Source organism: Cherax quadricarinatus, chromosome 4, assembly GCF_038502225.1.
Source record: "Cherax quadricarinatus isolate ZL_2023a chromosome 4, ASM3850222v1, whole genome shotgun sequence".
NCBI lineage: Eukaryota > Metazoa > Arthropoda > Malacostraca > Decapoda > Parastacidae > Cherax > Cherax quadricarinatus.
In genome coordinates, this window is record NC_091295.1 from 72,645,357 (window position 1) to 72,669,401 (window position 24,045).

The 24,045-nt window shown below is 46.9% G+C and overlaps 2 protein-coding genes across 8 annotated transcripts in view; one reads left to right on the forward strand and one right to left on the reverse strand.

The window, feature by feature from the left end:
* Positions 1-14,459, forward strand: part of LOC128684485 (serine protease nudel) — a 15,203-nt gene extending 744 nt beyond the window's left edge. The window contains exons 2-5 of the mRNA XM_053770685.2: positions 9,581-9,858; positions 10,582-10,697; positions 11,738-11,866; positions 13,703-14,459. Coding sequence (XP_053626660.2) covers positions 9,581-9,858; positions 10,582-10,697; positions 11,738-11,866; positions 13,703-14,018 — 839 coding nt within the window. The 3' untranslated portion in view covers positions 14,019-14,459. The remainder of the gene's footprint in view (positions 1-9,580; positions 9,859-10,581; positions 10,698-11,737; positions 11,867-13,702) is intronic.
* A 4,173-nt stretch (positions 14,460-18,632) lies between these two features.
* Positions 18,633-24,045, reverse strand: part of LOC128684325 (cationic amino acid transporter 4-like) — a 64,462-nt gene continuing 59,049 nt past the window's right edge. For all 7 annotated transcript variants that reach the window (XM_070097785.1, XM_070097747.1, XM_070097764.1 and 4 more), the window contains one exon: positions 18,633-22,363. In XM_070097785.1, coding sequence (XP_069953886.1) covers positions 22,128-22,363 — 236 coding nt within the window. In that variant the 3' untranslated portion in view covers positions 18,633-22,127. The remainder of the gene's footprint in view (positions 22,364-24,045) is intronic.

Sequence of the window (24,045 nt, forward strand, 5' to 3'; positions counted from 1 at the left end):
TTGGTCACTACAGTAGTGGTTACATATTCGTAATACCTAACCTAATAATAATATAATATAATATTATAATTATAATAATCATGGGGAAAGATATAATATAATACAATATAATACAATGAGAGTATTGTTGATGATTCGTACCGTACCCGATAATATATAGTCGAACCTGCTTTATCTAGCTAGTAATAAAGTGGTTCGCTATATATTATTACAGAACTTATTTTAACCAGGCCTTTTATTTTTGTATATAATGGAGTGAAGTAGGGGCGCGTAACATTAACATTAGTTGATTATGCTTCGAGTTTCCCTGAAGCCATACCCTTAAAGACCATAACCATTAGAGGTGGCTGAAGCCCTTTTGTCCATCTTCTCCAGTGGGGGCATCCCTAGAGAAATTCTGACCGTGGGACACAATTCACATCTGACTTAAGGCAACATCTATACCAACTTCTGGAAGTGAAGCCCCTCTTCAAGGGGGGTTCCTTGGCGTGGTGAAGAGGCTCTTGGTCTGAGGAATTAGACCTGTCTGTCTTCTTCCTCAGACCGAACCTAATTACCCCCCAATCTCCCCTCCCCTATCCCATCCTCCCCATCCTCCCCTTTTTCCTTTCCTCCTCCTCCTCCCCACCCCTCCCTTTTGCCCTTCCTCTTTTTGGCCTTTGGGATTTCTCCCACAGGCGTGCTAGTTCCTAGGTAGGGGAAAGGATACTGGGGTCTATCCCATTCCGTTGAGGTTCTTGGCGGTGGCATAGTTTGCCGTGGAATCTGGATCGCCTGGGGATGTCCCGATCCCTCTCCGGTATCCCGGAGTAGCTTTGGGTGTCTTTCGGGCGACGGGTGTATCTCTGGAAGCCACATTTCGGATTCTGGAGGTGGTGGCCGAAGGAGGTATGCTTTGTGGTGGATATCCGGCCGCCCTCTTTTGTCCACCGAGGTAGCTCGGCAGATGTGAGGTTGCTATCCCGGATTGTTAGTTTACTAGCATGATGGGTAGGGTATGGCACGGGTTCCATGCTGCATCTGCGCTACTTGCGGTGCTGAGGTCCTCTTGGGCGCGGAGGGAGATTTCTGGCCCTTTCATTCCTCCTAGGAACTATCCCTCCCCGGTCCCCCCTTTTTTTATTTTTTTTTATTTTATTTTTTTTTTAAAAACAAAAAGAAAGAAGTAACCTAACCATGGCAGCCCTAGTCCATGAACCTACTACCCCCGGGCCCCTTCTTGATACCGCACCCCGTTCTGACCCCGCCTCGTCTTTGGACCACTCTTCAGACACTCCTCATGCCTCTGTACCTATTGCCGATGCTGTTTCCTCACCCGCTTCAGGTACTGAGGCCTCGACTGACTCCTTCAATTTATCGGACCTTTGCTCTCCTCTGACTATGCTTCTGGCCTCTTTCTATGGTGCGGCAATTTTCAAATCGCCGACCCATTCCACGTTGGACCAACTCTGGTCCCATGCCTAAACGCCAACGACAATTACCTGCTGATGATACTTCTCCACCTTCTCGTTCTTCTCAGAAACGATCGACACGTCCTTCACTACCTTTCCACGCTCAGTTTCAGACTGAACAAGGGACTAAATTCTTCACTTTACGACCGACTTCCTCTACTGCCTATCTTTCTGACCATAGTATTGGCAAGGCACTCCTACGCCATGTTGGTAAAGATATTTCTTTTCATGCTCTTAAGAGCGGTATGCGCATCATTACCGTACAGAATGCTACCCAGGCTCATGAGCTCTCTCGTCTTTCCCATATCGATACTGTTCCTGTCACTCTTGAAAAACATCATTCCCTCAATTCTTGTAGTGGTACCGTCATTCTGCCCCATACCATAGTTCAACAAAATTTCCAGACATGTGGCACTGACATTCTTAAACAGCTGGAACTCCAAGATCTCCCAATCCTCAAGGTAGACACTTACGTTCTTCCTGCCCACGGGCGGAGACGATACCCTAGCAATGTGGCTCATTTAACTTTTGACAGCCGAGAACTCCCATCCTCAGTTTATATAGCAGGACATCGGTTACAAGTTCGAAAGGTGTTCCCTACATCACAACAGTGTAGAAATTGCTGGCGATTTGGCCATCCAGCGAAATATTGCAGATCTATCGCCGAATGCCCAGTCTGTGGTGCCGATGACCATTCTAATACATCTTGCAATCGATCTCCCTCTTGCCTTAACCGTCATGAGGCTCACCCTTCGTACTCTTGCCGTTGTCAAGTCTATTTAAAGGAGCAGGAAATCCGTTACCTCAGAGACAGGTCTCCCTTATGCCATGGCAGTTTCTCATCTCCACCTCCAAGGGAGACTCCCACATGTTTCTTATTCCCGTGTTTCAAAACGTCCCCCCACTTCTGGTATCCCATCTTCTACACCCACCTCTGTGGTTACCTCTCCCATAGTCACTCCTGTATCTAATCCTTTTGCTGTCCTCGGCTCAGACGTCCCTACTTCAATGCCTCAGTCTAATCTCACTTCTTCGAGTTCTCTCACAAGCCTCAGTATCGACGAGACCTCGTACGACACCTCCTCCCAATCGTCCCTCTACTTCTCAAGAGTCAAAAAAAGGTCCGTTAACACCTCCTACCCATCTTCCACCTCCTCATTTTACCCTCCCTGTCTGTCCCTGGTTCTCCCCCTCTCACTGGCTCTGTTACAAGTGTAGAGGTTCACCCTCCTCCTCGTACTGTACCTTCCTCCCCTGTTCCCTCCCAGGTTTCTTCCTCTTCTGCCACCTCCCAGGTTTCTGCCTCTTCTATCCCCTTCCACGCTTCTCCAGTTCCCTCCACCATTTCGACCCCCCCTACCTTGGTACAGTTCAATACAGTTCCAATCTTTACTCATCCTCCCCCTACCATTTCCAATATCGTCTCCCATACGACGTCTCTGAATTCCGAAACACTTGAAGCAATCTCTGAATATATTGCAGAGACCAAACCATCAATGGACACTGATCCACCCTCTGTTCCGTCTCTCTCCTCTCCTCCATCTGCGCAACTCCTTTCTTCACAGCGCACCGTTCCTTCGCTGCTTGAACATTTTCCACTGCCTCCGCATGTGGACTTTTCTAACCCCTCTAGTCCGTAGGAACCCTTACCTGTGGATTTCAAGTATCTTTATCATTGCCAATCATGGCCTATTTACAGTGGAATATACGCGGCCTCGGGTAATCGGAGTGAGCTTCAGATGTTACTCTCCCAGTTTGCCCCTGTTGGTGTTTGCTTACAGGAACCAAAATTACTCTGCTGTTATCTCTCCCATCTCAGGCTATAATGTATTGTATTCTTCAGATCCTTTTCCTGATGGGATCTTTAATGAAAGTGCCCTTCTACGCACTGATATTCCGTACCATCAGCTATTTGTTCATACTTCGCTGCATTACACAGCAGCCCGTATCCACTTGCATAGGTGGTATACGCTCTCTTTATATCTCTCTCCTCGGGCATTATCTATTCCGGATATTGCCTGTTTCGTCATTACCGCCACTGATTCTGTTACTTGATTTTAATGCCCACCATTTCCTCTGGGGGGGGGTCTCACTGTGATTCCCGTGGAATTCAGTTAGAGGCTTTTCTTGCCACCCACCCCCTCCATGTTTTAAATACAGGTATGCACACCCATTTTGATCCTCAGACTCGCTCTCTTGCATCGATCTGTCTGCTCTGCCTCCACCACATTAGACTTCACTTGGTCTGTTCTCCCGGACTTGCATGACAGCGATCATTTCCCAATCATTCTTACTTCCCCTTCATATTCACCACCTCTTTGCATCCCACGCTGGCAATTTGATCGGGCAAATTGGAACCTTTACTCACACCTGTTTTTAGAGAGGTTCCTTCTTTGTCCTCCATCGATGAGCTTTTACACCTCTTCTCGTCCTCCGTTTTAACCGCAGCTTCTCATTCTATACCCCAAACTTCGGGCAGGCATTCTCAGAAATGCGTGCCTTGGTGGTCTCCTGCTTGTGCTCGTGCAGTACGTTTGAAACGCGCTGCATGGGGCAGGTACCGGTACAATAGAACCACAGACTCCTTGATTTTAAACAGACGTGTGTGATCACTCGCCGTGTCATCCGTGATGCTAAACACACTTGCTGGCGAGATTGTCTCCACCATCACCTCTGCTTCCTCTGAGTGCAGTCTGGAAAAAAGTATGAAAACTGAGTGGTAAATATTCTCCTGACCCGGCTCCTGTTCTGCGGGTTGCCGGTGTTGATATAGCAAACCCACTAGATGTTGCCAATGAAATTGGCAATCATCTGGTCTGTATTTCTCAGGAACTCCATCTATGCCCCTCATTTCTTTCCTCAAAGTCTGTCAGTTAGCACCCTTGGACTTTTCTTCTCTCAGAGAACAGTATAATGTGCCTTTTACACTTCAAGAACTGGAGGCAACACTCTCAGCTTGCAGATCATCGGCAGCTGGGCCCGATGACATTCATATTCGTATGCTACAACATTTACATCAGTCAGCCCTTGCAGTCCTATTACGCCTTTACAATCTTATTTGGTCACAAGGAGTTCTTCCACAGCTGTGGAAATCCGCCATTGTTCTCCCTTTCCGCAAATCAGGCACTACAGGACATGAAACCTCCCACTATCGTCCCATTGCTCTTACCAGTGCAGTTTGCAAAGTAATGGAACGCCTAGTAAATAGACGTTTAGTGTGGTATTTAGAGACACCTAAGTCTCTCCACTCGTCAATATGGCTTTCGTAAGGGACGTTCTACCATAGACCCCTTACTACGCTTGGATACATATGTTCGTAATGCCTTTGCGAATAACCACTCGGTTATTGCCATATTTTTTGACCTTGAGAAGGCATATGACACAACTTGGAGGTATAATATTTTAGCCCAAGCCCACTCCTTAGGCCTTTGAGGCAATCTACCATCCTTCCTTAAGAACTTTTTAACTGACAGGCATTTCCGTGTTCAGGTTAATAATGTGCTCTCCCCGGACTTTATCCAAGCTGAAGGTGTCCCCCAGGGATGTGTTCTGAGCACAACACTTTTTCTCCTTGCTATTAATGATTTGGCCTCTAGTCTTCCATCAAATATTTGGTCATCACTCTGTTGATGACTTCACTATTGCCTGTGCAGGCGCTGACTGTCACCTCATTACAGTTTCTCTCCAACATGCAGTCGACCGTGTTTCCAATTGGGCCACCACACGTGGGTTTAAATTTTCCAGCACTAAAACCCACCAAATTACTTTCACTAGACACAGTCATCTCCGATCATCCTTTGTACCTCTATGGCTCCCGTATCCCTGAACGTGATAGTCAAGTTTCTGGGCCTCCTCTTTGATCGTAGGTTATCCTGGAAACCTCACATTACCTCTCTGAAGGCAACTTGTCACAGCCGGCTGAACCTTCTTATAACCCTTGCTCATCTTTCATGGGGAGCTGATCGTCGAACCCTCCTCCGCCTACATTCCACCCTTATTTTATCGAAACTTGATTATGGTGACCATATCTATTCAGCAGCATCTCCTGCTACTCTCTAGCCTTAACCCCATTCATCACCAAGGATTACGTTTATGCCTTGGTGCTTTTCGCTCTTCCCCTGTCGAGAGCCTCTATACAGAAGCAAACGTTCCATCCTTATCCGATCGCTGTGATGCCCATTCCCTGTGCTACTATGTACGCTCTCATGATCTCCGCAATCCTTCCATTTATAGAATGGTCACTGATATTAGTAGACATTATTTGTTCGCCGCCCCTGTTTACTCCGTCCCTTCTCTCTCCGCCTTCATTCGCTCTTGTCTTCTCTTCAACTACCACCTTTCTATGTACATGTAGCATCCCACTTTTCCCTACCCCCTGGGAAGTTCCAGCTGTTCGAGTCCGTTCTTTCTCCCTCCCTTGCTCAAAAGCCCAACTGTCTACGGTCGCTTCCCGCTCTTTTTCTTGACCACTTTCACTCTCATTCTCATGCCATTGCCGTGTACACAGATGGCTCTAAGTCTTCTGACGGCATAGGATTTGCAGCAGTGTTTCCGGACAGCGTCGTACAAGGGCATTTACTATCTTCGGCTAGTATTTTTACTGCTGAATTGTATGCCATCCTTACAGCACTTATCCGTATTGCATCTATGCCTTTGTCATCATTTGTGGTTGTCTCAGACTCCCTTAGTGCTTGACAGGCTATACAAAAATTTGATATACTTCACCCCTTAGTCCTCCGTATCCAACTTTGGCTACGCCGCATCTTTACCAAGCATAAAGATATTGTTTTTTGTTGGGTCCCTGGTCATGTTGACGTACAGGGCAATGAACAGGCAGACACTGCTGTGCGGTCAGCAGTACATGACCTACCAGTCTCTTATAGAGGTATTCCATTTACGGACTATTTTGCTGCAATATCTTCCCACCTTCACACCCGTTGGCAACAACGTTGGTCTACTATGCTCGGCAACAAACTTCAATCTATTAAACCGAGTATAGGTTACTGGCCGTCTTCTTATCACAAGTGTTGAGGTTGGGAGACTACTCTCTCCCGTCTTCGCATTGGCCATACTCGTCTTACTCATGGATATCTCATGGAGAGGCGTCCTGCTCCTCTGTGAGAATTGCCAAGCTCCATTATCAGTCAGCCACATTATTGGACTGCCCACTTTATCTACGAGCACGCAGAATTTACCTCTGTTGTTGTCTTCGCTCCGCTACTATCTTTACCTTCCCTTCTCGCTGATGGACCCACCTTTCATCCGGACTCTCTCATTGACTTTTTGACAACTAACTAACTTCACAAATTCTGATACCTTCAGCCCTTTCTACTTCAATCTTTTGCTACCCTCTACCCCCGTACTATCCCCTGCCCCGCTGTTTTCTGTAACCTACTGATCATCCCTCCTCCCTTCTGCCATCCAATACCCTCGCTTCCTTCCCTACCCTGCAGCGCTGTATAGCCCTTGTGGCTTAGCACTTCTTTTTGATTATAATAATAATAATGGGAGTGAAGCCACTCTTCACCACACCCTATCATCCCAGCTGTAATGGGAGGATTGAGCGCCAGCATTAGATTCTCAAGTCCATTTTAAGGAAACTTTGCTCCCTTAAACCTAAGGAGTGGCATAGTTACCTACCCTGTGCTTTGTTTGCCATGAGGGAAGTTCCCAGTGACTTTGGGGTTTTCACCTTTTGAACTTCTCTATGGTAGACAGGCCAGACTATGGTAGACAGGCCAGAGGCCCATTGTCCATCCTTCATGACTTATGGACTAATGAGGCGAGTGCTGAGGTTCAGTCTTACCAGTTTCTCCTTGACCTTAGATCCAAACTTGAGGAGACCTCTGACATAGTTTCGAAAAACCTAAGCTTGTCAATGGACCAGTACAAAACCTATTTTGATTCCAAAAGTCAGAGGAGAAGTTTTAAAGTAGGGGATGAAGTTCTTGTACTTTTGCCGATCAAGTCAAATTATTAGTAGCATGGAAAGGTCCATATAAAGTATTAAAAATTTGTGGGGAAAGTTGATTACCTCAGAGAAGTCAAGGGGAAACCTAAGCTTTATCATATCAACATCCTTAAGAAATATTACCGAAGAAATTCGGTTAACTGCCTTAATAACTTTGACTTAGTTTTTCCACACGAACTTGATACGAAAACTGAAGAATGTAAGGTGTGCATAATTGACACCTCTAACTTAGACAATGATGAAGAACTACATGACTTGGTGACTCTTAACCACTCGGACGCAACCAACATTAATATTAATGAATCTTTGGATGACCATAAGAGACATGAACTACTTCAATGTGCGAGTAACTTTTCAGACTTCTTTACTGATATTCCAGGTGTTACCTCCACGGTAGTCCATAAGATTGACTTAGTGACGGACAATCCTATCAAACGAAAATTATACCCAGTTCCAGTTCACCTTAGGGATGCATTTGACAGAGGTAGACAAATTATTAAAACTAAAGATCATTGAACCTTCAGTATCTTCATATTGTTCACCAGTAGTCATGGTTAAGGAGGAGGATAATTCATATAGACTTGCTATTGACTTCAGAGGCCTTAATGCTATAACTCGGTGGGATGCTGAGCCTATGCCCTTAATAGATAGCGATCTACACATTTTATGACTCTTCCTTCTTTTCAGAGATTGATATTGCGCAGGCATATCAAGTAATGTTAGATCCTTCTTCTAAGCAGTACACTGCTTTTCCTACACACCAAGGACTGATGCAGTATAGAACTATGCCCTTCGGTTTGGTAACTGCCTGTGCTACCTACGTGAGACTGATGAGGAAGGTCTTGGGTAATATGCCAAATGTTTCAGTTTATTTTGATAACATTTACGTAATGACATCCACGTGGGGCGAACATATCCAAACATTAACATCAGTTTTGCGTAGGTTACGCTCGCATGGCCTCACTGCCAAGCCGAAGAAATGCTTTCTTGGGTATAACAAGATTAGATATCTTGGACTGATACTTTCTAATAACTCTCTGCAGCCTCTCCCCAGTAAGATCAAAGCTTTATTAGAATTTAAATTCCCCAAAACCAAGAAGCTCATGCATAGCTTTCTTGGTTCTGTAAATTTTTATGCATGGTTTATCCCAAACCTTACTGATCTTACAGGCATCTTATCCAACTTAAAAAGTCTGCGAAGGAACCTCTTGAACTTTCCGACGTAGCTCGGGAAAAGTTTAATGAGATTAGGGTCTTTCGAAAAGATACTTTTATACTTAAGATTCCAGATATTAATAAAACATTTTGTTTAAGAACTGATGCCTCCAATACTGGCTTAGGTGCAGTGCTACTACAATACCATGATGGTACTCCATTCCCTGTAAGCTTCCTAAGCCGGAAACTCCTTCCCGCAGAAACGAGACACTCCACCATAGAAAAGGAATGTTTGGCCCTTGTGTGGGGTATCTCTAAACTTAAATTTTATTTGCTGGGAAAAGAATTCATTTTAGAAAAGGACCACAAACCTTTGATATACCTAGAAACTTTTAAGGGAACCAACAGTCTCCTCTTGAGGTGGACATTGGCACTCCAGGCTTTTAAGTTCCATATTGTGTATATCAATGGTTCATCCAATTATTTCTGACTGTTTAAGTCGTGACAGTCGGTAGAAGATTTCTTGCCTGACGTGACTTCCATATGTTAGAACTTTTTTCCTCGCCTAGTCGTCTTGTACTCTTTGACTGTCTTGGTATGGGGGAGTGTGAGGGAAAAGTTCAATAGATAGGAATAGCGAGGGAGTATATAGTAACAATAGTTTCATTGCCGGCTACTTGTTAAGGTAGCTCCCGCTATCCCTTCCCCTCCTTCCCCCCCCCCTCCCCGAAAGGTGACGTGTGGGGCTCCAGTCCAAACAGTAATCACTAGACTCACAGCTCCCAGCACTACTCTTAGATGACAGAGGGTCACCTGTCAATCAACGAGTAGAACTGATGGAGATGGACTAACGTCCTGAGACTTCCCCTTTTTGGATTTAATTACCTGTGCACCTGTATGAAATTTTCTATATAATAGTGTTTCTGTTATTTCTTTTTCTATTCATTAATTTTCCTGAGGAGCCAGCCTTGGTAATACTGCCTGAAGTTATTACAGGGCTGAGTAAGCCTTCACAGTTTCATTGCTGAAGTTACGCAGTTGCAAACTGAATATACTGAAGTAATTATTAAAATACTAAATCGTCCTTGTGGTCTTAATAGTAAATTGACAAATGTACTAAGGAACTTCTCAAGGTGTTCAGTGCTTGAAGTTGTCCCTGCAGAATGTCCTGAAGGAGGAGCTCCGTGTGTGGACGGTGTGTGTGTACCACTGGACAAGATCTGTGACGGTGTGCCAGACTGTCCTGACGCCTCAGATGAGATTAACTGCGTCTGTTGTAGAGTAAGTGTTCAAAGTAAGGCTAATTTTTTGCAATTTTCCAACGTATTTAAGTATGAAAGATTGAAAATAAAGAATTCGATTTTACACATCATGCATAGTAGGATGATGCAGCCCACACGCAGACTCCAATTTCTGCATGTCTTAATTAACCTCCAGATGTAGGACCTCATCACACCTGTAGAACTTTCAATTTCCAATTAGTGTTTATTGAAATTGTAGTTTTTTTTCACTGTTCACTAACGGCCCCTTTAAGGGCGAAATTGCAGGCCTTTAGAATGCACAAATAACCTTCATTGCTACATAAATTCAATCCCGGATTTTACCTAGAAAGCTTAAAATCCCTCTACCTGTATTAGCGAGCAGGCGAGACGAATCTTAATTTACTACGGGAAAATTAGACATTGGTCCCAAATCTGTACTGAAATCACTTACGAAAGCAGATTATGCAAAATACTACCAATGACTGGCAAAGGTGCCGTGAGTGCAGAGGTAATACTGTAAGGGGTACCAAGATTCTCAACAGTATCAGCCTGGATGATCAGGCCTTGATGCATCAGGCTGCCTGGTTTGGAACCTGCCCGCGGGGGCACTGACCCTGTAAGGGACATAAAGATTGAATGTGTATCAGGAAGGTGGAGACATGAAGACTTGATATCCTTGAACGATTGTCAGAGCTGTAATATCAAGGTTATTTATCACAGCTGTAATATTATCGCTTTACAGTACCTGTCTGGGAGCTCTCCAGAGAAGGTGTGTGATGGGCGGCTGGACTGCAGTGACCAGAGTGACGAGGCTTACTGTGGATGTCAACCCTCCAGCCAGTGGTTCAGGTGTCATATGTAAGTCACATTTCACACATCTTTCAGAGAACTGAAGAATTTGCTATTTTTTTTTTCTAAGACATTAAAGAAAGTGCCGAGATTCCACTAGTTTTCAAACTGTGTACTGGTAAACTATAAAATTAGCGGCTGTAGTAAATGAAAATCTTAACTTTTGTCTTCTGAGTACTTAAACTATTCGTTGGTTCTCACTTATCCTGCCCTCAAGGTAGGTTCCTTGATGCTGGTGAGGGGCTCTTGATCTAGGGAATTGAATCAATGCTCCAGTTCCCCGAATTAAGCCTGAATACATTCCACATCCTCCCCCCCCCCACAGGCGATGTATAATCGTGCTGGTTTAGCGCTCCCCCCTTGATTATAATAATCTCGCTTATCCTTCACGCTCATGAATAATACTTGCTGTAATACCACTGCTTGAAGTAACTCCCACCGAACCAATCTTGCTACTAAATTAGACACATGTGCAACTCTTGTATCTTTATTGAGGAAACGTTTCGCCACACAGTGGCTTCATCAGTCCATACGTAGGAGAAACTTGAACAGGAGGAGAATGAGGTAATCAGTCCCTCAACCTTGAGTCGATGTGTTCAGTCCATCAATCTTGAATAGAATACCAATCTTGAATATTCTATTAAAGATTGATGGACTGAACACATCGACTCAAGGTTGAGGGACTGATTACCTCATTCTCCTCCTGTTCAAGTTTCTCCTACGTATGGACTGATGAAGCCACTGTGTGGCGAAACGTTTCCTCAATAAAGATACCCACGAGTTGCACATGTGTCTAGTTTATCAACATGTCGGTTCTCTGAACCATTCATCTACCAATCTTGCTACCTTCACACCCCTGACGACTGACTCCTGCGAGGGGCTCTCGATCTTGGAAATTTAACTTTTTCTTGGATCTAATCTGAATCTAGTTTCCCTTGGTGCTGCATTACCTTCACTGGTTGTGATCATACTATCCCTCTGAGAATATTCCTCCCTCCCCCCCCCCCCCTCTCCTTTTGATCCACCATCCTGATCAGTTCATCTTGCAGGTCAGAGTCGCAGGAATGTGTAGAAAGGACACAGGTGTGTGATGGAGAGAGAGATTGTCTTTCAGGAGAGGATGAGCAACATTGTCTGGCTCTGTCACCAGCAGTGTTGGTGCAGGAGGACGTCTTAGGGTGAGTACTGACCGGCTCCGCAGTAGATTAAAATTTTCTAAACACGAGTGATGCAGATTTTGCGGCGAGTACGTAGTATTGGCAACATTTTTTGAATAACTTTTAACAAACGATATAAGAATTGATACAACAAGCCTATTGCCCATGCTAGGTCAGGTCATCGATTTGTGTACCTTCCCAATTTGCATTTAAATGTGCTAGGTCTTTCCCCCAACGAAGATTCTGTTTTTAATCTACAACGCGTGCTAAACTAGTGCTTTTCTCTATCAAAACTAAGCGCTAAACTCAAAAGGGCCATACAGCGTTGCTGCTTTCCTCTAATTTCTAAATGTATATTTTACCCAAGTTCAATCCACTGGCTAGTCCTGGCGTAATGTCCACATCATTTAAATCTGTTTTATTCCAGTGTTGCACTTGTATTCTCGTAATGACCCTAATTGTACCAGAGTACAAATTCACTGCCGTCAGCCTATCTGGTGGAAATTTTTGTAATGTGGAGACCAGAAATGAGCAACATAATTTACCAAGTATATTACAGGTTCCAATATAACCTTGTTTATACCTCTTAATACGAAACAATTTTTTTCTAACCCAGAACCAGTCTTGTATTCATTGTGACTTAAGATCAGTCATTAGTATTAGCGCTAGTTTTATTTCCCTAGAATTAAAGTTTACATTTGTCTGCCGTGACCTGCTTCTGTGACCACTTTAATAACCTATCTAAATCATCCTGTAAATGTCTAGTGAAGTAAGATATTTTCACGGCCTATTTTAGTTAAATTCGTCTAGGTTTCACTCTAGATTTTTAGCTCGTTACTTTCTATAGATATGAAAGAAACCCATCTGAGGTACTGCATTTGAATGTGTGATGTGCTACAGTAGTAGTTCTAGGAAATGTGGTAAAGATCACCATCAGCAGTGTGTGACATGTTTAGATTGCCTTCATTGAGGACAGTGTTGCCTTTACTTTGAGATTCTGGCTGGCGTATTGAGGCCTCTGTGGAGACGGTTTTATCCCTGGAAGCAAAAGTGGGAATGTACCACAGTATAGTGGTGATAATTCTATTATATGGGTGTGATTGATTGAGGATCAAATGTCACAGCAAGGAGTGTGTGGAGATAGAAAATTTGAGGGCGATGTGTAGTGTGCAGTATGCAGAGAATTTGAAGCCTGGAGATTAGGTGTAGGGTTTAAAGCACAATTCAGAATGTGGATGTTACCGAGGTGGGCATTGAGGGAATGACCCAAAACAGGATTGTTAGTTGTCGTACCCTTGCTGACGGCTGTATTTTGTTACTTATCAGAGTATGATAAAACAGATGTCCGAGGATAGCTAGTTTTGTCTAGGGGAATGAGACTGCTAGAATGTTTAGAAAGCTTGACACTTGATGGGACGGGGGCAAGGAGTTTGACGGATTTTAGTCCCCAGCAATTAGAGATCAGATCACTGGAGCTTGGAGTGTTGTCACTTCATTTATTAATGAAGTGTTTGAAAATAGAAATACTTACTTTGTTACTATTTGATGTAACAAATACGTGTGATTGAAGCAATGTTATATTTAGAGGCTGAGACACTTCATTCTCTTCAGTAACATTAAGCTTGTAACAGGGTTTACTGCATAGTACTTCAATATGGTCAATAAACTGCTGGTTGTAGATATTTTAGGTAAGAGGTGGGTGCAGGAGGCACTGTGCTGAATTAACGAGGATGTCTGGAGTGCGTGTAAGAGACCTGAAAGGGTTAATTAGGAAAGTTTATTGTAGCTGGAAGTCTAAGCTAAAGTCTTGCATATTTAATAAACTAATTTTGCTTCCTCGTATCTCTCCTTGGTCAGGGTTCCGGAGAACCATCCACAAGGGTACTTGCTAGTGCGGCTATCAGGTATGTGGTACACATACTTGTACTCCATGTGGAAGCCTTACCTTTCCCACTTGGTGTGTCTGCAGCTCGGCTACTACAAGGCCATCAAGACTGACCCCAGAAGCCTCAACCTGCCAGTGGTGACAAAGGCAGCAAGATCCTTGGATGATGGTAACAACGACCTCTTCAACCCCTGGAACTACCGTGTACAGAGGACAGACAACAATACTGTCGTTCATATTAAGTGTTTGGAAGAAGATCCCTTGGCTGCACAGGAACGTAGCAACTGAAAGTTCAATTTAAAGTTAATGTACAAAGTCTCGGAAGATAGGCAGTTCAAAATTTTGCAGGTTGATAGTCCTTGTATTACACGTACCTCCTAGTATAGGCTTGTAGAAAATTTAAAACAAATGTTTAGTGTACGGTAAGTGAATACCTGTTAATTTTGTGGTTCATCTTTCGTAATCTAGGCCATTTTAAGTTTCGGTTTTTTATGAAATGGGCTTTTGTACCATCTAGTCAGATTTTTTTAATTTTCAACGTAATGTTAAGAGGGAATTTCTTGTTAAAAACTGTTTATTGGTTGTGTAAAGCTTCAATACTTCCTGAAGCTTTAATATATAGTCTGGTAGAGATTTTAAATGTTAATGTTGCTTATACTGTTAATCTCGAGTATTTTGTTTTTAACCTGTATATTTTAGTTTAAAATAAAATAGATAAACCATCCACTCCTTCTGAATCATGATTGAGTTATGACGTTCGAAAAACTTTTTGAGATCAGATGAATAGTAAAGTATTTCGTAAGGAACTTTTTCGAAGAATTTACTTCGTAACACTGGAGCAGTGAATCTAATTTCAGCGCCAAGGTAACAGATAGCAGCAACGCCCCCCCCCCCCCAGCCAGGTGACTGGTGGCAGCAGCGCCCCACCCAGGTGACTGGTAGCAGCAGCGCCCCAGCCAGGTGACTGGTAGCAGCAGCAGCAGCGCCCCAGCCACGTGACTGGTAGCAGCAGCAGCGCCCCAGCCACGTGACTGGTAGCAGCAGCAGCGCCCCAGCCAGGTGACTGGTAGCAGCAGCAGCAGCAGCGCCCCAGCCACGTGACTGGTAGCAGCAGCAGCAGCAGCGCCCCAGCCACGTGACTGGTAGCAGCAGCAGCAGCAGCGCCCCAGCCACGTGACTGGTAGCAGCAGCAGCGCCCCAGCCACGTGACTGGTAGCAGCAGCAGCGCCCCAGCCACGTGACTGGTAGCAGCAGCAGCGCCCCAGCCACGTGACTGGTAGCAGCAGCAGCGCCCCAGCCACGTGACTGGTAGCAGCAGCAGCGCCCCAGCCACGTGACTGGTAGCAGCAGCAGCAGCGCCCCAGCCACGTGACCGACTAGCAGCAGCAGCAGCGCCCCAGCCACGTGACTGGTTGTAGCAGCAGCAGCGCCCCAGCCACGTGACTGGTGGTAGCAGCAGCAGCGGCGCCCCAGCCACGTGACTGGAAGCAGCAGCAGCGCCCCAGCCACGTGACTGGCAGCAGCAGCAGCGCCCCAGCCCAGCCACGTGACTGGTGACTGGTAGCAGCAGCAGCCCCCCCAGCCACGTGACTGGTAGCAGCAGCAGCAGCGCCCCAGCCACGTGACTGGCAGCAGCAGCAGCGCCCCAGCCACGTGACTGGCAGCAGCAGCAGCGCCCCAGCCACGTGACTGGCAGCAGCAGCAGCGCCCCAGCCACGTGACTGGCAGCAGCAGCGCCCCAGCCACGTGACTGGTAGCAGCAGCAGCAGCAGCGCCCCAGCCAGGTGACTGGTAGCAGCAGCAGCAGCGCCCCAGCCAGGTGACTGGTAGCAGCAGCAGCAGCGCCCCAGCCAGGTGACTGGTAGCAGCAGCAGCGCCCCAGCCAGGTGACTGGTAGCAGCAGCAGCGCCCCAGCCACGTGACTGGTAGCAGCAGCGCCCCAGCCACGTGACTGGTAGCAGCAGCGCCCCAGCCACGTGACTGGTAGCAGCAGCAGCGCCCAGCCACGTGACTGGTGGTAGCAGCAGCAGCAGCGCCCCAGCCACGTGACTGGTGGTAGCAGCAGCAGCAGCGCCCCAGCCACGTGACTGGTGGTAGCAGCAGCGCCCCAGCCACGTGACTGGTAGCAGCAGCGCCCCAGCCACGTGACTGGTAGCAGCAGCAGCGCCCCAGCCACGTGACTGGTAGCAGCAGCAGCGCCCCAGCCACGTGACTGGTAGCAGCAGCAGCGCCCCAGCCACGTGACTGGTGGTAGCAGCAGCAGCGCCCCAGCCACGTGACTGGTAGCAGCAGCAGCGCCCCAGCCACGTGACTGGTAGCAGCAGCAGCGCCCCAGCCACGTGACTGGTAGCAGCAGCAGCGCCCCAGCCACGTGACTGGTAGCAGCAGCAGCGCCCCAGCCACGTGACTGGTAGCAGCAGCAGCGCCCCAGCCACGTGACTGGTAGCAGCAGCAGCGCCCCAGCCACGTGACTGGTAGCAGCAGCAGCGCCCCAGCCACGTGACTGGTAGCAGCAGCAGCGCCCCAGCCACGTGACTGGTGGGAGCAGCGCCCCAGCCACGTGACTGGTAGCAGCAGCAGCAGCGCCCCAGCCACGTGACTGGTGGCAGCAGCAGCAGCCACGTGACTGGTGGTAGCAGCAGCAGCCACGCCCCGCCCCAGCCACGTGACTGGTGGTAGCAGCAGCGCCCCAGCCACGTGACTGGTGGTAGCAGCAGCGCCCCAGCCACGTGACTGGTGGTAGCAGCAGCGCCCCAGCCAGCAGCAGCGCCCCCCAGCCACGTGACTGGTGGTAGCAGCAGCGCCCCAGCCACGTGACTGGTGGTAGCAGCAGCGCCCCAGCCACGTGACTGGTGGTAGCAGCAGCGCCCCAGCCACGTGACTGGTGGTAGCAGCAGCGCCCCAGCCACGTGACTGGTGGTAGCAGCAGCGCCCCAGCCACGTGACTGGTGGTAGCAGCAGCGCCCCAGCCACGTGACTGGTGGTAGCAGCAGCGCCCCAGCCACGTGACTGGTGGTAGCAGCAGCGCCCCAGCCACGTGACTGGTGGTAGCAGCAGCGCCCCAGCCACGTGACTGGTGGTAGCAGCAGCGCCCCAGCCACGTGACTGGTGGTAGCAGCAGCGCCCCAGCCACGTGACTGGTGGTAGCAGCAGCGCCCCAGCCACGTGACTGGTGGTAGCAGCAGCGCCCCAGCCACGTGACTGGTGGTAGCAGCAGCGCCCCAGCCACGTGACTGGTGGTAGCAGCAGCGCCCCAGCCACGTGACTGGTGGTAGCAGCAGCGCCCCAGCCACGTGACTGGTGGTAGCAGCAGCGCCCCAGCCACGTGACTGGTGGTAGCAGCAGCGCCCCAGCCACGTGACTGGTGGTAGCAGCAGCGCCCCAGCCACGTGACTGGTGGTCGCAGCAGCGCCCCCCCCCAGCCCCGTGCCCGGTGGCAGCAGCAGCGCCCCAGCCACGTGACTGGTGGGAGCAGCAGCGCCCCAGCCACGTGACTGGTGGTAGCAGCAGCGCCCCAGCCACGTGACTGGTGGTAGCAGCAGCGCCCCAGCCACGTGACTGGTGGTAGCAGCAGCGCCCCAGCCACGGGACTGGTGGGAGCAGCGGCGCCCCCAGCCAGCTGGTGGTAGCAGCCCCCCAGCCACGTGACTGGTGGTAGCAGCAGCTGCAGCGCCACAGCCACGTGACTGGTGGTAGCAGCAGCAGCAGCGCCCCAGCCACGTGACTGGTGGTAGCAGCAGCAGCAGCGCCCCAGCCACGTGACGGGTGGTAGCAGCAGCAGCAGCGCCCCAGCCACGTGACTGGTAGCAGCAGCAGCAGCAGCAGCGCCCCAGCCACGTGACTGGTAGCAGCAGCAGCAGCAGCAGCAGCAGCGCCCCAGCCACGTGACTGGTAGCAGCAGCAGCAGCAGCAGCCGCAGCGCCCCAGCCCCGTGACTGGTAGCAGCAGCAGCAGCAGCAGCAGCAGCGCCCCAGCCACGTGACTGGTAGCAGCAGCAGCAGCAGCAGCAGCAGCGCCCCAGCCACGTGACTGGTAGCAGCAGCAGCAGCAGCAGCAGCAGCGCCCCAGCCACGTGACTGGTAGCAGCAGCGCCCCAGCCACGTGACTGGTGGTAGCAGCAGCGCCCCAGCCACGTGACTGGTGGTAGCAGCAGCAGCAGCAGCAGCGCCCCAGCCACGTGACCGACTAGCAGCAGCAGCAGCAGCGCCCCAGCCACGTGACCGACGAGCAGCAGCAGCAGCGCCCCAGCCACGTGACCGACGAGCAGCAGCAGCAGCGCCCCAGCCACGTGACCGACGAGCAGCAGCAGCAGCAGCGGCGCCCCAGCCACGTGACCGACGAGCAGCAGCGGCGCCCCAGCCACGTGACCGACGAGCAGCAGCAGCGCCCCAGCCACGTGACCGACGAGCAGCAGCAGCAGCGCCCCAGCCGCGTGACCGACGAGCAGTTTTTGCTCTCCTTGTAAGCGTAAATAGCAAGATCTCAGAATTTAAACAGCATTATGAAGCTTGACATAAACCAGTGGTTTATGAAGCTTCTGGATAAGAGGGGGTCGCCGCCTCCGGTCCCATTTTGGCAATTCAGTGCGAACTTTATTCAGGTCACAAAGTTGGCAAACTTACGGCCGGTCTGCTGAAGAACTTTGTCTTAACTTGCAGTAATGTGACGTTTATTTGTATAAATGGAAACTAACTTTCAAATGTTTTGATGTCGGTAATGGGATCTTGATCAAATAACTGGAGCTGTCCTACCTCTTCTTTTGGATGGAATGCGATTACCTCCCATTCCCAGGTGATGGAAGAACCATAAGGGTTTAGGACCTAGGTGTTGTAGGTAGAACCACTTGTTAAAATCTTCGCCCAATATCTTCCAGTTAAAAACTGAGGAAATAAAACTCTAAGATACAATCTTAAACTTTTAATCAATAAAGATCTTTTAACAGTTAGTTTTGTACACTAGTGTATGGTGAGAGGAGATGTATATAGAAGTAGGGTAGGGGGGGGGGAATGCCTTCAATTCTTGGTACTTCTGCTTCTTAGGATAAATAAATTTTCTTAGATTAAACTGCCTCCCCTTCCCTTTATTGTTTTAGCGCATTCTCAAGATGACACTCCAGTGTCAGAACATACCAGTGCATTATAACTAAACGCAAAACCCACAGGGGTCAAAAATGCAATAATGCCGTTCTACTCTGCTCTTTTGCTGCTCAATGGCACAGTGCAACCTCTCAGAACTTGAGTGGAGGTATACATGGCAATAACCTAGATCACTGTACCTATGTTGCCACGCATGTCAACGGCGATTTTTTTTTACTAGTTAGGATAAGTACACTTTAATGCTGACACTGAAGCAGGTTCTAGAAATTTACATTAACCTATTTCTAAAGTTTCCTTATGGCAATCATTAAGTGCCAGTCTCTTGGCCCTATCTCCCAAATTCTTAAAGGTGGGGGGGATGAACCAGACATTTGTCTAAGTAACACTCCTCCATTGTGGGTTAATAGAAAGTTGTTGCAGCCATGGTAGACAAGTTTAACCTTGTTTAGCTAGAAGTGTCAATATATATCCCTGTCATTCCACCAATATTCTCACTATGGAAAGTCTCTTCTACCTAGGGTGAAATCTTTTTAGTGTTAAGATGCCTTGTGGGAGATTTAATTACATTCGTGGGGATAATGGGAGGTATTCCGGCTAGATTAGAGGAATTGCAACACGGGTCCAAATCTTAAAAGGAACCATTCTTGATTATTATTATTATTATAATCAAAAAGAAGCGCTAAGCCACAAGGACTATACAGCGCTGCAGGGCAGGAAGGAAGCGAGGGCATCAGGTGGCAAAAGGGAGATGGATGAGTAATAGGTTACGGATAACAGCAGGGTAGTGGATGGTGAAAAGGTAAAGGACAGCAAGAGACTGAACTAGAAAGGTCTGAGGGGAGTGCGAAAAGTATCATCAGAGTTTGTGGAGTAAATCAGTCGTTGTCAAGAAGTCAATGAGAGAGTCAGGATTAAAGGAGGGTCCATCAGCAAGAAGGGAAGGTAGAGAGAGTAGTAGAACGAAGACGATGTTGGAGGTAAATTCTGCGTGCTCGTTGATAGAGGGCAGTCTAACAGAATGTGGCTAATCGATACTGGAACTTGACACTGCTCACAGAGAGGAACAGGGTGCCTCTCCATGAGATACCCATGAGTAAGACGAGTGTGACCAATGCGAAGGCGGGAGAGAGTGGTCTCCCAACCTCGGCACTGATGACAAGAAGACGGCCAGTAACCTATGCTCGGTTTAATAGAATGAAGTTTGTTACCGAGCAGAGTTGACCAACGTTGTTGCCAACAGGTGCGAAGGTGGGTAGCTATTGCAGCAAAATAGTCCAGAAATGGAACACCTCGATAGGAAATTGGTAGGTCATGTACTGCTGACCGCGCAGCAGTGTCTGCCTGTTCATTGCCCTGTACGTCGACATGACCAGGGACCCAACAAAAAACTATCTTTGTTTGGTAGAGATACGGCATAGCCAAAGTTGGATACGGAGAACTAGGGGATGAGATGTATCAAATTTTCGTATAGCCTGTAGAGCACTAAGGGAGTCTGAGACTACTACAAATGATGACACAGGCATAGATGCGATACGAATAAGTGCTGCAAGAATGGCATACAGTTCAGCAGTAAAAATGCTAGCTGAAGATAGTAAATGTCCCTGCACGACGCTGTCCGAACAGTAAATGTCCCCGCACGACGCTGTCTGGAAACACTGCTGCGAATCCGACGCCGTCTGAAGACTTAGAGCCATCTGTGTACACAGCGGTGGCATGAGAATGGGAGTGGAAGTGATCAAGAAAAAGAGCGGGAAGCCACCGTAGGCAGTTGAGCTTTCGAGCAAGGGAGTGAGAAAGAACAGACTTGAGAGACTTGGCTAAAGTTCTCCCTCTCTTGTCTGCATTTGTATATCCCCCATTACATCCCTATTTAACTATCTCACGTTCAGCGTTGTCTTTTGCATCACTTGGTTAAAGTTTTATTCAGGGCAGAAACTGAAGCTTGCAAGGGAATTAAACGCCTGAATAAAGAGCCTGTCAATGGAATCCCTAATTCATTGTAACGCAGGCGTAGTCTAGACATGAGAAAACAGCCACTCGATTGCTATTTATAAGTTAACAGCTCGACAGACTAGTTTGTTTCAGGGAGAATGGAAGCAGTTCTATTTGTACACAGTATCTGACAATGTTGCAACCTGATTTGTAACCATTTGGACTCCCAGAGGATCACTGGACTAACAGGATTCTCCAAAGACAGAATCTGATTAAAGAAGCTTCAATAAAGTCTTAATTATCTTGATTCTTTAGGAAGATGTGTTCAGAACCCCAGATGGTCCTGCCTTCGGGAAGCTCTCAATTTAGTAATGTGGCACAGTAGTGATGACTTCAGCTTATTCACTATTACTACTATAAACCAGCCTAGTGATGGAAATTAAGTTAATTCTTTCAACATGTCAAATTTAATATGTAATTTACTTTAGTGCTTCAGCAAGACAAAGAAAATTGCGAAACAGGTGGAAGGCGGTGTGCAAGGACTAGGATCCCAGAACTACAATGACTCCTGTGCAAGTCTTATTTATGCTACCTGAATCTAGTTATAATAAAGCGCTAAACCGACAAAGGTCATACAGCGCTGTCAACCTTCCCAAATCAACAAAATAAAACAGACCTCATTATTTTGGAGTTACTAAACTTCAAATAATTGGTCTGTCGGTAACAATTAAAAAAAAAAAACTAAACCTACAAGGGTAATCCTTCAAAGTTTGGTTCGTTAAACTTCAGATATACTGTATATTAAATACAATAAATTGTGTAAATATATTGTATATTGATTTACAGTAATATTTTTGTCAATGTATTGTCTTTAAATAAAGTATATATATATATTAGTAGAGCATATCTAATGTCCTCTATAAAATGAAGTATATTAAATATACTTCACTGCCGATTATGTATACAACGTATCTGGACGAATAAACGTTGTAGATCATCCCACGTTAATCATGCTTGCAGGAAACTACTAGCACAACGTTAACGAGGAAACTGTCAACTTTGATATAAAGCACTGGTGAGGGGGGTTGGGAGCAAGATTATGTAGATTTTCCACACCTAGTCCAAACCCAAGACTAGACGCGGCGGCGTTACCCTAGTGAAACTAACACTGCACGCATCATCCGCTGGGATCACACATGAAACTTCTACTATATCAAGAAAGTTTACACTGTTTAAAGTTTCGCTTATTACTGCTTGTGCCTTATGGAATCAGCCGGAGTACTCTTTCTGCCACCGGTCTTCAAGCAGTTATGATCTTCTGGGATCCGCCCCAAACTCCAGGAAGAAAAAATTTCGTTCTCCCGGAGTTTCACCTGGTGATGAGGACCGTGTCCACCTGGGTGAGCCTGGTGAAGGTTTGTAGTGTGGGCATGCCGGAGGGGTGATGCAGCAGCTGCGGTGACGCCTGCAAGAGGGTTGGAGTGAAAGCCGGGGGTGAGAGGGGCTCAAGACATATGACCTCGGAGGCTGGACCACGGTGGTTTATAACCTCTTGGGTGGCCAGGGCGCTGTGACGCATACCGTAGATAAAGTACCATACCAAACCTGGAGGAGAGAAGGGTGTGGGAGAGTGAATCGGAATGTGCCAGTTGAACCCTAGTTTTCATTGACATTTAGTTATTCAATAATGCATTGATATTGGTAGAATTACCGACAATATATTAAAGTAAAAGGACAAGTGCAACTAATGTGACATTTTATTGTGGCAACGTTTCGCTCTCCACGAGCTTTATCAAGCCGTTACCGGCGAAACGTTGCCACAATAAAATGTCACATTAGTTGCACTTGTGTTCTTTTACTCTAGATTCATTGTTTCAAAAAAATTTAAGCAAGTCTTTTTTCTCTCTCAACCAGCAGAGTAATTGAAATGAAAAACCACTTAAATCTTATTTCCTAGTTTGTCCAATAAGGAAGTTAGTAATGCATAGTCTTTCATAATAAATCTATCAATCACCACTAATACCGTACCGGAGGGGTTCAAGGAGGCCAGAGTTACTCCTATCTTCAAGAAAAATAGTAGGTCTAATGTAAGCAACTATAGGCCTGTTAGTATACTCAGTATATCTAAAATTCTAGAGAGGGCAGTGTATTCTCAAGTAGTTAAGTACCTTAATGACAACAACATTCTCCATAGCTATCAATCGGGCTTTAGAAGATCCTACTCAACCGACACCTCCCTTATTAATCTGATGAATTACCTGAGAACTGAAATGTCAAAGGGGAACCTCATAGGTATGGTAACCTTAGACCTGCAAAAGGCCTTCGATACTGTCAACCACAATATATTATGTAATAAACTTCAAGCTATCGGTATAGGTTCTGTAGACTGGTTTAAGTCCTACCTTAGCAACAGGAGACAAATAGTCAAAATCAACAAAACAGAATCAGAACCCCTGCCGATAACATGTGGAGTTCCCCAAGGTAGTATTCTGGGTCCCTTATTATTCTGTCAATATGCCTATCAGTGTCAAGTGCAAACTCCTACTGTATGCAGATGACAGTGCTCTGTTAGTGTCAGGTAAAGACCCACAAGATATTGCTAATGTTTTAACACTGGAACTGGAGTCCTGCAGCAAATGGTTAGTAGACAACAAACTATCATTACACCTAGGGAAAACTGAAGCCATTCTCTTTGGCACGAAACATAAACTGAGAAGGGTAAATAATTTTAATGTTCAATGTAATGGGGAGCCCATCACTTTGGTTTCATCAGTAAAATATTTGGGAATCCCCTTTGACCCATTCATGTCAGGAGAATTGATAGGGAACAGTGTAGTAAAGAAAGCGAATGCCAGACTGAAGTTCCTGTATAGACAAGCACAGTGTCTACCTACTGATGCTCGCAGGACCCGATGTCTAGCCCTTATACAATGCCATATGGATTACGCTTGCTCTTCTTGGTACTCTGCCTCGACAAAAAACTGAAAGATAGACTGCAAATCACCCAGAACAAAATCATAAGATTCATCCTGGGGCTGGGACAAAGAGAACATGTAGGCCAGGATGAATTACAGCAGTTGGATATGCTGAATGTTGAAGACAGAGTAAAACAACTGAAGCTAAATCATGTTTATAAAATTGCTCAAACAATGTCCAGAATATCTTGCTGTCAATTTTGTCAAGGTTGTTAACCAAAGCAATCATAGTACTAGGGGGAGAGAGCACAACTTTGTAGTACCCACAGTCATTGGACAGGCTTCAAACACTTTTTATTGTACAGCAATAAA